This window comes from Theropithecus gelada, chromosome 6, assembly GCF_003255815.1.
Source record: "Theropithecus gelada isolate Dixy chromosome 6, Tgel_1.0, whole genome shotgun sequence".
NCBI lineage: Eukaryota > Metazoa > Chordata > Mammalia > Primates > Cercopithecidae > Theropithecus > Theropithecus gelada.
In genome coordinates this window covers 86105694-86118205 of record NC_037673.1, presented here as the reverse complement: position 1 = coordinate 86118205, position 12512 = coordinate 86105694, and the positions used below count along the sequence as shown (strand labels likewise).

Below are 12512 nucleotides of genomic sequence, written 5' to 3'. Positions count from 1 at the left end.
ACCACTGCACTCCAGCCTGATGACAGAGCGAGACTCCATTAAAAAATACTACTACTAATAATAATGTCATTCCTTCATCACTTTTCTGTATTTCACAGTAAAACTTTGTTTTCCACTTTTACTTCACTAAAATTATTTTTATCTGTAACAACTCCTTTCATTTAAATTTTAGAACAACGATCAGATTCACCAAATGTTTTTCGTCTACGTAAGAGCTGACGATGGTTTTTGCAATTGTGAAACTGCCCTTGTGGGTTTATTCTACAAAGTCAAATTTTCCTCACAGGATAATAGTTTTTAGTTTTAACTTTTGTGTTTTCTTAGTTAAGCTATGTGAAAAATGAGAGACAGGGAAAGACAAAAGGAGAAAAAGAGAAAGGGGAATAGAAAGAGAGACAGCAGTGAAGAAAGTCAGGAAGATGGGGAGAATGAAAGACACAGCTAAAACAATAATTAAGAGATCTCTTTCTCTTCCTCAGTCTTTCAGTCCAAAAGGCACAAGGTGGAACACAACGTTGGCATTACACTGGGGGTGGCAGATAGGGCATCACGGAGCCCCGATGCAAACGTTAGAGCTCATGAGGGCATCTCTGTGGGAGAACACACGTATTTAGGTTGATAGGGCATCATGGCGACCCGATGCAAACGTTAGAGCTCATGAGGGCATCTCTATGGGAGAACACACACTAATGTATTTAGGGTGATAGCGCATCATGTCTTTAGCTTACTCTCAAAAGGTTCAAGGAAAAAAAAACTCCTTGTACTGCTAAAAGAATAAAATAAATATCAAGAGAAGCCATAGGCCTTTCCAATTTACAGAAAGTAGAGCCAAAACATTCTCAAATCCCAAAAAGTAGAGTGAAAACATCCTGTTTCATTTATAGTATGGAGAAGAAGGACGAACACATCTTTTTCCCTTGCAGATTGTCATTCATTTTGGCCATGGCTCCAGAGAATTATCAAACAGATGAGGTTAGCTGCCTACAGAATTAAGCTTCCCAACCAAGTATGCCAGCACCCTGCTCCAAGGAAAATGCTACAGGATACCTATCCCTTAAGTCGCTGGGTGACTAGGCAATACCTAGAAAAGCCATATTCCCAAGGCCTGTTACTTTTAGCTGTAAGAATTCACTTACTTATATATCAGAATTTTCTATTTGTACCATATTGTAAAGAAAATGTTAAAAAGGATGTCATAAAGTATATGAAATACATAAAGGTTCAACACATATATTCTTCACCCCATTTCTCAAGAAAGCAATGAAATAATTTTGCTCTTGAACTGTACAAATACAGTTAGGCCCTACTTGTCCTCATTATTGGACTATAGTGCTTAATTTCATCTTATTAAAGCACTGAGGCAGATATGCCACACAAAAAAGTATAATTTACTTACCTGTTGAATTAAAGAGGATTATATAAAAGGACTCATCCATTTCTGGGATACCATCTTCATTAACAAATATGGATATGCTCTGCTCTCTACTTCCAACCTCAAAAATGAGCATTTCTCCTTTTTCAACAGGAATGAAATCTCTCTCTCGTGCAGTAGCCTTCCCATCCATGGTAGCGTACTGGACCGTGCAAGTCACATCAACAGATCCATTTCTGAGAACTGTAAAGTTGGCAGTCTCACCTTCCTGAACCCTCACTACACGAGGTTCTGAAATATCGACAAAGAAAATACATGAGCTTTTCTGATTCCACCACATATTTTCAGATCACATTGTGCTTCTCCCTGCCCTCCAAGAGAGACACCTTCTACTGTGTCTTTGCCAAAATAATTAGCTCTGTTCCCAATTCTGACATGAGTCCCCTCTGATTACTTCAACAGTCAATGGCCGTCCTCTTGCCTTAAGTCCTACAAAATCCATTATCTTCAACATCGAATTTGTCAGCAAATTGCATGCTATTTCAAATCCTCTGCCTACTATTTCATAAACCTCATTTCCAAGTTGAGGATGTAACTTTCTTGAGAACAGGCCCAGACAGCTTATGTTTTCTATTTATAGCAGCAGTTACCAGAAGGTTGAACGTAAGGTTAATTCATTAAGTACACATTAACTGAAGGTTAAGAATACAAATCAGGCTGGGCGCAGTGGCTCACGCCTGTAATCCCAGAACTTTGGGAGGCCGAGGCAGGCAGATCACGAGGTCAAGAGACCAAGACCTCCTGGCCAACATGGTGAAAACCTGTCTCTACTAAAAATACAAAAATTAGCTGGGAGTGGTGGTGCCAGCCTGTAGTCCCAGCTACTCAGGAAGCTGAGGCAGCAGAATCACTCGAACCCAGGAGGCGGAAGGTGCAGTGAGCCGAGATCACAACACTGCACTCCAGCCTGATGACACAGTGATACTCCATCTCAAAAAAAAAAAAAAAAAAAAGACAGAAATAATACAAATCAATAAAATACAAAAGGCTACAAAATTCCTGCATTGGGTAAATTAATCCATATATAGCTGACAAAAAGGATTCAAGAAAGAGTTACACATCAACCATTTCATAAACAAAACCAAAAGATGCCTCAGCTGGCCAAAGACAGTTCTAAAGAAAGCGTTAAAGTGGCGAAATGAAGAAATTTTAATTAATATTTCCCTTAAATATTAGTTTAGTTATTATAGTACATGGCTATCCATTAGGCACAATACTCAGGTCCTTCTAATACATAATCTAGCCCTGAACCAGCTAGACTGTGTTATTTGAAGAAATCACATGGAGAAGTGTTCTTTTCTGCACAAAAGAAAAAAAATACCTAGAAATTTGAAATGGGGAAAAAGATAACAAAACAGTACTTATTTTTTTTTTGCTTCAAAAAGTTTTGAAGTATTAGTTAAAACTTCAAATTAAATAACAATGTAACTCGAATGAATTACAAAATCATCTTTAAACAAGCATCAATTGTGCTTTACTGAAAATGTTCAATGAAAAAAATTGCTAAATATATGTATATAAATGTATGTATGCATGTGCATATATCTATGTGTGTGTGTGTGTATATATATATACACTGTTTAATAAATATGTGAACTCATTCAAATAAGATAGCAATACCACCTGCAAAATAAATGGGGTCATCATTTCTTCTAATTCTCAGAGTTGCAGTTGTTCTATTTCCCACTTTAGCTCCTCCAGTGGCATTCAGTAAGAGAACGGTAAATTCTTCCATTTCTTCTGGAATCTTTGGAAAATGTTACATATTTTAAGTCAGGTGACTTATACACATAAATTACATTATATATTCTTAAATTATTGAGTTTTTTTTTTAAAGCACCATTAACACTACTATTATTCATTTCCTTTTCGGAGGCAGAACTTCCCCTAACATATTCAGGTAAGACTCAGACCCCCCAAACAATAATTTTCATGTGCATTCATACAAACAGCCATTTCATTTAGACTAACTATGAAATTTAATGGAAATATAGATATTTTGCCTTATATAAGCTAAAAACAGATATACCACAGAGGTCATATTATTTCTGCAGGAAAATGGGAAACATGTTGATTTTTAAGATGAAACATAAAAATAACTTTTTGAACACTTAGAGCAGTTTGTCATAGTAACTAAAGCTCAGCCAGCTCACAAAGGCCTCTTACAAACCTCACTGAAGTTTCACCTGCATGGGTCATAAAGGCCTCACTCCATGTCCTAACAAGATTTGATTCCCCACATTTCTGAGCCTACATGGATCCCCAGGTGGACACTGTTTCTTTTTCACGTCATCTCTGTGAACTGGTGCTCCCCTTCCCCTAAAACAGAAAGGTGTCAGAATTTTGTCTCTTGAGGAATGGGTCTGAGGGAAAGGGGACTGGTCTCCATATCCGTTCTAAGTGTCACTCTCCTAGGAAAGGTTCACTCCCTGTTGTTACTAAGATCTTTCTCTTTACTATCAGTAAGAAGAAATGCCATGTTTGGTCCATGACTCATGCGACCCCATGTCCTGATGCTGAGACTGCACCACAGGACACTTGATAGCTGACCTTGCCTTCAGAGGGACTAAATACAAGCCAAGGGCTTCGCCTCTCCAACTAAGAAGCCCTGATACTGGATACATGAGCAGTGTCACTGACCACTCTCAGTTCTAGAGTTCAACATGTCTTCAGGGGGACCAAAACGTAATACTGCTCTTTTGGCTTATGGTCAGACACTGTCACACCTGAGTTCTTTATCACAAACTTTTATCACAAAATACGTTACCAGATGCTTAATTATTTAATCAAAAATAATTATTGATCAACTACAACAAGTAAGGCAGAAAGTTATATGCAACATTTACCTCATCTGGAAGGGAGTAAATGGTAATATTTTTTGAAAATTCCTGATCTCCAAAGACAATAGTCCCTTCTACAGGAAATACATCTTGTGTAAAGTCTGGACTGACCAGCCATGATACACTAACATCACCAAAGTTGCCTCGATTTCTTACTACATCATAAACAGCTGTGAAATGGAAGCATACATAATATATATGAACACATACGAAACTTTAAAATGATGAGTAAAGAAATTTGTTAAATAAACAAACATAAAAACAACAACTCATTTTAGTAACTGCCAACTATTTGCTTAGCACAGTTTTTAAGGTACATATAAAAATATATTAGCCTGTTCCTCCCTCTGTAGCTATATAATTAATTAAATAAATAGACTCAATCTCTTCTAGTTTGGGATTTTAGAAGTCAGTCGGAATGGGAAACAGAAGGATGATGAATTAGACACACCTATCATAAAGTCCTGTAAAAATATCTGCTAAAAGCAGTTACAGGAAGCTGCATGTTCAAGTGCGATTTCCTTACTCAGACAGACACTGCTCTAAAAATAAACTTTATAATTTCCTGTCAGCTCAATAGTTCCCTAGCAATAGTTCTTAGTTTTAAGGTTCTTCCTTTTTGGATGGACTCATTCTTGAGTGTTTGAGTTGCACTGCATATGCTTAAATGGTATCAAAATATAACTGAAGTCATCAGTATCATCACAATACTATGTAAGAAATAAAAATCGTGGTCCTAAATATGATTCTAAAATATTCTGCACTATGTATAATTTCTAAGGCAGGGTGAGCAACTGTCAATAACTAGTTACTAAAAAAATTATATTTCTTCTTCAGTAAACAGAAATACAATAGAAGACACAGAATAAATTACCACTATAGATATCATCTCCTTTGCTTTCATTTATCATCACAATTAGACCATCAGAAACAAATTCTATAATCCCATGAGGATCATCATTTTTCAGAATCGTTATATTGACAATGGTGGCACTTCCCAACTTGCTTTCCCGGTCTCCATGGCTGCTGAGGACCACCCAGTAGTGTTCATCCAACTAAAATGAATGTGTCAAAGTATGGAAATTATAAAGTTGACATTTTCACAACAAATTAAAAAACATAAATATTCAAGATTATTAATATACTCAAATTTTCAGAAGCATATAACTCACTCACTGAAAGGACAAAAGAGGTGATATTATTTCTTTTAAAATTAACATTCTCCTATCAATTAAGAGAGACACCAGAAATACGTATACATTGTCCAAAAAGAGAAAAAGAGAAACAATGATACTACTCTAAAATGGTAAGAAAAGTGGATGTTATCACTGATGATCTAGTCATTTAAACTTACAAAAGTGAATAAAACTAAATTAATTTGAGAGTTACACATGTATTGCTGAGTAAGCATAACGGAACTATACCTGGTTCCATTAATATGAAACTCGAATTTCTTTTTTTCAACAAAGTAATGCTATAGCAAAATTTCTTCAGTTTAAAACCACATCATTAAAAGTTCAGTCAATACACATTACCTAAAGGAAGCCTTAACATGAATAAAGCTAAAAGGAGATGAAAACTGATCACACACTGAAAGTCTAAGACTGTTTGTTATTTCTTTATGTGGGGCAAAAATACACCATTCTAATTTGAATGAGTCTTCATTTTTTAATCTTTTGTTTAAAATTTTCCAAATCTATGTACTTCTCAATCTTTTCTTGCCCACCTCTTTCCTGTCTCTTTGCCAATGTTCAAAATACTTATATTCATAATATACCAAATACTATCAATCTTACAGAGAAACACAAAGAAAAAATAAAATCCCATACCTCTGGTATCCCATCCAATCTTGCTAGCAAGGTGATCACTATCTCCCTTTCTCCAGGTTTAAATTCTAGTACTCCCGTGTTTCCATAGAATTCATTGCTATCTCTTGGCTCTACTCGGTAGTGTAGAAACTGCTTAACAAGGGACCCCCTCGATCGGATGATGTGGAGCTCTACAGATTCTCCTTCCTTGAAAAAAAAAATCCACAAAAGTTCAAACCCTTTGAGATCATTCTTCTAAAGTTGTGAGCACAGAATAAATGGAAGTTTTTTTTTCATACTTACTTTTATAACATAGGGTCCTCCGGAAGCAGGAGAAAATTCAAAAATTCCCCCAGGGTCATCATTTTCCAAAATAATTAGGTCACAGCTAGTATATCCAGATTTCAGCACTTGGTTTTCCACGTTAACCCTAGAGAAGTCAGAGGGAAAAATAGCACCTGCTACTTCCAGTTTTACTTCTGAATTTTGCAGGCTTTTAAGGCAATATTTGCAACTCTTCAGGATTAAGAAAAGGAAGGCTATGAGGAATTAGACCTTAAGTGAATTTACGTGTGTTGAAATCATTTAAGATCAAAACAGTTTTACTCCTAACAGTTATGAAAGAACTTCTATTTCTGAATTCATTACAGCTTTTTTATTTGATAAAAAGCAAACACTACATATGTACACCAAGAATACTGTAACCAAATGTCATCAATATATTTTATTTAAATAAAGTATCAAAATTTGCAGATTTGATTCCAGTTTTAGACAAATTTAATTTGTAACACGTAGTTAGAAGATATCTTAAAACAAAATTATGTTTCAATTTTACATACACTTGAATTTATTTTTAAAACTCATTACATAAAATCATACTAACTGAATAGAGCACACAATAGCTGGATAACTAAATGGACTAAAGCAAGCCACGTTGATAAAAAATAAACACAATTGTAATTACATCTTAGGAATATGTTGTGGCTTCAACTGTCTTCTATTCTCCTTAATTTTCAACCTGTGCTTTTTTTCTTTTAGTATAAAAGAAAATGTAGGGAATATAAGAAAAAAAGAATAGAATAGATCTGAGATGCATGACATGTTATACCAATTCCTATGTATCTCCAAAAGAACATATTAAAACAATATGTTTTTTAAATTTCTGGTTTTAACATTCAGAGCATAATTAGAATGATCAAAGGGACTTGGACTGCAAGATTCTGAGAGTTAAAAAGCCAGCAGGCTCTTAAGAATTATCAATCCTGCAAGCTGCTCTAAACCTTGCCAAATGTCACATCCTATTGAACCAAAAGTATATTCATGCTCAGACCGCAAATCACAATGAAACCACAATTCATAAGTAGAAATATGTAGAAGAAAAGCTCACTTCCTATTTAACAGAGAATCTGAATTGACATCCTTCCCTAGTTTTTAGAAATCTGATAATATCTAGCATGCTAGTGACCACAGAAGAGAGAGAGTCTAAATAATAGGAGAGTTATTTTATACTGTTAAAACAGTCTTATGATTTTCATAGCAAATTTATCCATCGTTTATATCAATATCCTCATTAATTAAAAGTTATTATATCCATAGAAGCTAGGAAACAAAAAACTGGCTCAGAATGCAAAATATAAAAATCCATTCTGAACATTAAATAAATTTATTTTTAAACTTTCTTAAAATATGCCACCCTTACGTGAAATGTAAATTCTGAAAAGTTCTGTATACGACTCTGAGATATAAGCAAGAAATTGCTTAGAGGCACTCAGAAAACCAATGGAACCGTTCAGTTAATTGATTGCTAATTCTCTGTTAAACAATCTACAAGATTCATATGTTGGGTAAAAATTTCAGAAGTACAGCACAATAATTGTTCTTGACGTTATGTGTACCTACAAGGAAATTTAAAAAGTTTAAGTTCTTCTTAATGTCATTACACTAATTCTTAAATTTCAAAATATTTTAAGTGCATTCACAGTGCAAAACTCTTAGGACCAAAAATAAATAAACACCTTTGTGTAAGCTCCCCTTATCATTAGAAAATGAAACTGCACACAAAGCATGCACAGCCAGGTGGACAGGCAAAATTTCCCAAGACCTGTAATCATGCAGAACAGCAGCCTTGTCCAAAAACAATCACTTGCAAAACAAAATACTGAATCACCAAAAACAAGGTATTATTTTGTACACTTACCCAAAATACACGACAAACCTTTCAGTTTCTACCCTGTCAACACAGAAAGAAGTGTGGGAGGGGGAAAACAGGAGGCAGGGCACCATTTGCCAAAATCTCACTAATACTGCGAGAAACTTAGAATGGCAAGGGAAAAATAAAGCTAAAGAAAGGTTTCCTTTTTTTCCCAAGAGCTAGTAATGCTGGTTTTATGGGAACTCTGCACCCTGGATTCTTCGCTATTGACAAATGCTAGCAAGAGCTTCAGCAGTTCCCACTTATGGAAGATGACCCCATGGCCAGCAAGCTTGTCAAGACCCATTCAAAACATTCCTTTCCAGGCCTCCTCCAAGGCGCTTATGCCTGCCAAGCACTGTACAGGCTCACAAACCGCAGCAGCTGAACAAATTTCTTTCAGCCCTGCTTATAATTACTTAGTAGCTTTAATTAGGTTTTTAAAATATAAAAACCTCTCAGATCTAAAGCCAGTTATTCTTTGAGTTAGAAAAAACAAAACTGTGTAACTAGAGAAATCTATACCTATATCATTTGCACAGCAATATACTAAAGAAGCCATATCATTATATCTTTTAATTACGTCAAATATTACTTAAATACAACTTTTATCAGGAAACCAAAACACTTTTCCAAATCTGCAGTGTATTCCATTTTCAAACAGCCTTGAAAGCACATGTCAAATGTAGAGCCCTATAGCTTCATTTTCAAAATCAAATGCACCATTTATAAATATAGGGTTATATACCACATATACCAAAATTTTTCTGAAATAAACTGGCATAATGAAATTGTTTGTGATCTGAGGAAAACTAAATAGAATATTTTTAACCGGCATGGTATTTGAAAGCACCACAGGTTTTTTAGTACCAGGGCAACTTTTGTCTATATTGAGTTGAAATAGACAATCTGAACTCGGATTTGACATTGAGAGAAAATTACAAACTGTTATCACAATAAACTGTTAACTATTTTTATTGCAATATTGTATTGTGATTTATTGTAATCACACTTGCCAGCATTCATTTATTCTTTCACTCAAGTTTCATTAAAACTGCAAAACTAAGAGGGAGTTTTTGATAAAATATGGTATCTAGATTTTATTTAACTAAATGTCCTTGAACATTCAAATGTAATTTGCTCATTCTTGTTCACACACAAATGAGATAATACAAGTATGCACCAATTATTAATCAAATTAAAACATTTTAATATATATATGAACTAACTTCCTCTATTTGAAAAGACCCAATAATTTCTGAAATTTTCTACCTCATGATTTGTACTTCCTTATGTACTATTTTTACCCATAGGAGAAAGAAAAAGAAGAACAAAATAAACACTTAAAAATTATACTTAATTTCAAATGTTACCTAAGATTTAAAAATGAATAGTTTGAAATAATATAAAGAATAGTCACTATCAATTTGCAGATGGATAATCGAAATCATTCTTTAAACATTTAGTTGAGAGTAGAAACTGTCAACTAAGCTAACAAAGTTTGTATGGATTCCTATAGCATTGGTTTATCATCACTGTTTCTGTTTCTTTAGTTGTTTTCAAGATTGTCCACTGAATGCTTACACCTTACTTAAGGAAAAAAATTTTTTTTTAAATTTCCAATTTACACTGCATTATATTTTACTGATTTTTTTTTTATCGTATGAAACACCTTTTCTTAAGAAAAGGTCTGAAACATACATTAAAACCATAAGTCATCTAGACTCTGTGTGTGTGTTGTAAATTGGTTTTTGCTTTTTGGTTTTTTTGTTTGTTTGGTATTTTGGTTGTTGTTTTGTTTTACTCTTTATGTAAGAAAGGAAGTAAACACAATGTGGTTTTGAAAGAAAGCAAAAGGAACAGTGGACATTCAATAATTTGTTGCCTACATTCTATACTTTTCTTTCACATAAAAATAAAAATCAGTTACTCATCAGATTTTTAAAAATGTGTTTAGACAAAACACCTACAAAGAGAAATATATAAGACACTGATATAGAGACATCCAGGGATTATATAAAATAATTTTTACTACTTTAGTCTTGAATAATGTAACACAAAATGTCCCTTGAATTTATCTGTGAATTTTATTGTTTCTAAACATGAATTGCACAAAACCCTCCAAAAGTCACAGTAACCTTCTCTAATATGAATCAACTTTCATATAAAGAGACTTGTGTCAGGGATAAGACTGATCCTAATTTTTTAAAATTATGAGGTCATTAAACACAGTATTTTATATATTTAGAAAGGATTTTCTGAACTACTGAAAAAAAAACTCTTTGAGAGATTGTGAAATTTTCTTAATATAAATTACCCACTGAGAAAAGCTAAATCGATTCTTATTAATTATTCCTGAAGAGGATCTCTTAATTTTGTGCAATTTTTGATTCTCTGGAAAATAATCATAAAATTAATGTTTAAGATCCATGTAAAAAAGAATTTTATTATATGAAGATTAATGCTTTCTTTTTACTCACAAGCTCTAGTCCTCTCTTCTGTTGAACATAACGCCAGCAGAACCGTTTGCTTAACCTAACGTTTTCGATTTAGATTTGTGCCTTTTTTTTAATATAACAACATATTAGCTATGTTTCATATTTATCTGATACCTTCCATAAATTCTCTCTGCAGTGCTTCTTCACAATGAATAGCAGGGTAAAAATTCACTGAAACATATAATTATACTCATAGTCTAATCAGAAGCCATCAACAAATAACAGAACAGTCTGAAGGCCAGTATAACACTATTTACTTGATTTTTCTTTTTTACTTTATATAGAAAAAAAGAATAAAACAAAAATCAAAGTTATTGAAGAGAACTCAAACATAAATGTTACTAAACATTTGGTTGTTTTGTTCTTACCTGTCTAGAGAAAGTGTTACAGTTTCATTCATTTCCGGTATGTCATCACCTTTGACAGTAATGTTGATTGTTGTGTCACTTTGCCCAGATAAAAACAAAACAGAGCCATTAAAGGGACCTATATCATCTGGGGTCACTGCTTTTGAATTAAAGCCAGAGGGCTTCAAGCTCCAGTAGACAGTAGCCTGGCCATCAGTTCCATCCCGATGTAAGGGAATGTATACCTTATAAAAATAAAAGAACAGAACAACTTCTTCTAAAATGTATGTTCAGAAATTATAGAAGCTTTGGTATTGCTATTAGTTTGTACATATATTATTGTGTGAACATATGTATTCTATATAGAGAAGTGAACTATTAAATGCATTAAAACACAAACAATCCTCTAAGCACGAAAATAACTTTAAATATATTTTTATTAATTTTTGCTAACCAAATTTATATACAAAACACCCCTCAGCCAAAAATGTGTCTAATCTGAGTTTTCTTGATAAAAGACAAATTTTTTTTTTTTTTTTTGAGACGGAGTTTCGCTCTATCGCCCAGCTGGAGTGCAGTGGTCAGATCTCAGCTCACTACAAGCTCTGCCTCCCGGGTTCACGCCTCTCCTGCCTCAGCCTCCCAAGTAGCTGGGACTACAGGCGCACGCCACCTTGCCCGGCTAGTTTTTTTTTTGTACTTTTTAGTAGAGACGGGGTTTCACCATATTAACCAGGATGGTCTCGATCTCCTGACCTCGTGATCCGCCCGTCTCGGCCTCCCAAAGTGCTGGGATTACAGGCTTGAGCCACCGCGCCCGGCCAAGACAAATATTTTAAAACTCAAAGAATTGTGAAAAACATAGAGCTATCTTGCTAAAGAATAAATTTCCATTAGAGGTTCTCTGAAGATAGAATTAACTTACCATCACAATATAAACTGAAAAATAAACTTCAGTGATTATATGTCATATAAAATACATCCTAAGTGATGGGGGCAAAATTTTAAAAAAATGTTTCTAACCAGTAGGATAAATACCATAGAAATAAAATCAGATATTTTTATCATGATTCTGGGTTACCTTGAGCAAGTTACTTAACCTCTCTGATCCTAATTTTCTCATGTGAAATAAAGCTAATGATTTCCTATTTTGCAAGTTTGCAGTGAGGATTACAAATTGTTTAAGTAAAGTATCTAGAACAGTGCCTCTCTACAGTATAAGTCAAATAAATGGAAGCTATTATAATAATTCTGAAACAAATTGTATTTGGTGGCTTCATTCAAGGGCAGTACACTTTAAAAATATATAATAAAAGCATCACTACAGATCATGATGAAGTTTTTTCAAAGGAAGAATATAAAGGAATATTTAATGGTTAGATTACGCTATTCCTTT

At 34.0% G+C, this 12512-nt stretch overlaps 1 protein-coding gene across 1 annotated transcript in view; it reads right to left on the bottom strand.

Annotated features, from left to right (window-relative positions):
* ADGRV1 (adhesion G protein-coupled receptor V1) overlaps positions 1-12512 on the bottom strand; it is a 596167-nt gene that overhangs the window by 515252 nt on the left and 68403 nt on the right. The window contains exons 11-17 of the mRNA XM_025388176.1: positions 11138-11361; positions 6384-6510; positions 6102-6287; positions 5147-5327; positions 4279-4442; positions 3056-3179; positions 1397-1663 (exon numbers count right to left, since the gene is read on the bottom strand). Of these exons, the coding sequence (XP_025243961.1) occupies positions 1397-1663; positions 3056-3179; positions 4279-4442; positions 5147-5327; positions 6102-6287; positions 6384-6510; positions 11138-11361 (1273 nt within the window). The remainder of the gene's footprint in view (positions 1-1396; positions 1664-3055; positions 3180-4278; positions 4443-5146; positions 5328-6101; positions 6288-6383; positions 6511-11137; positions 11362-12512) is intronic.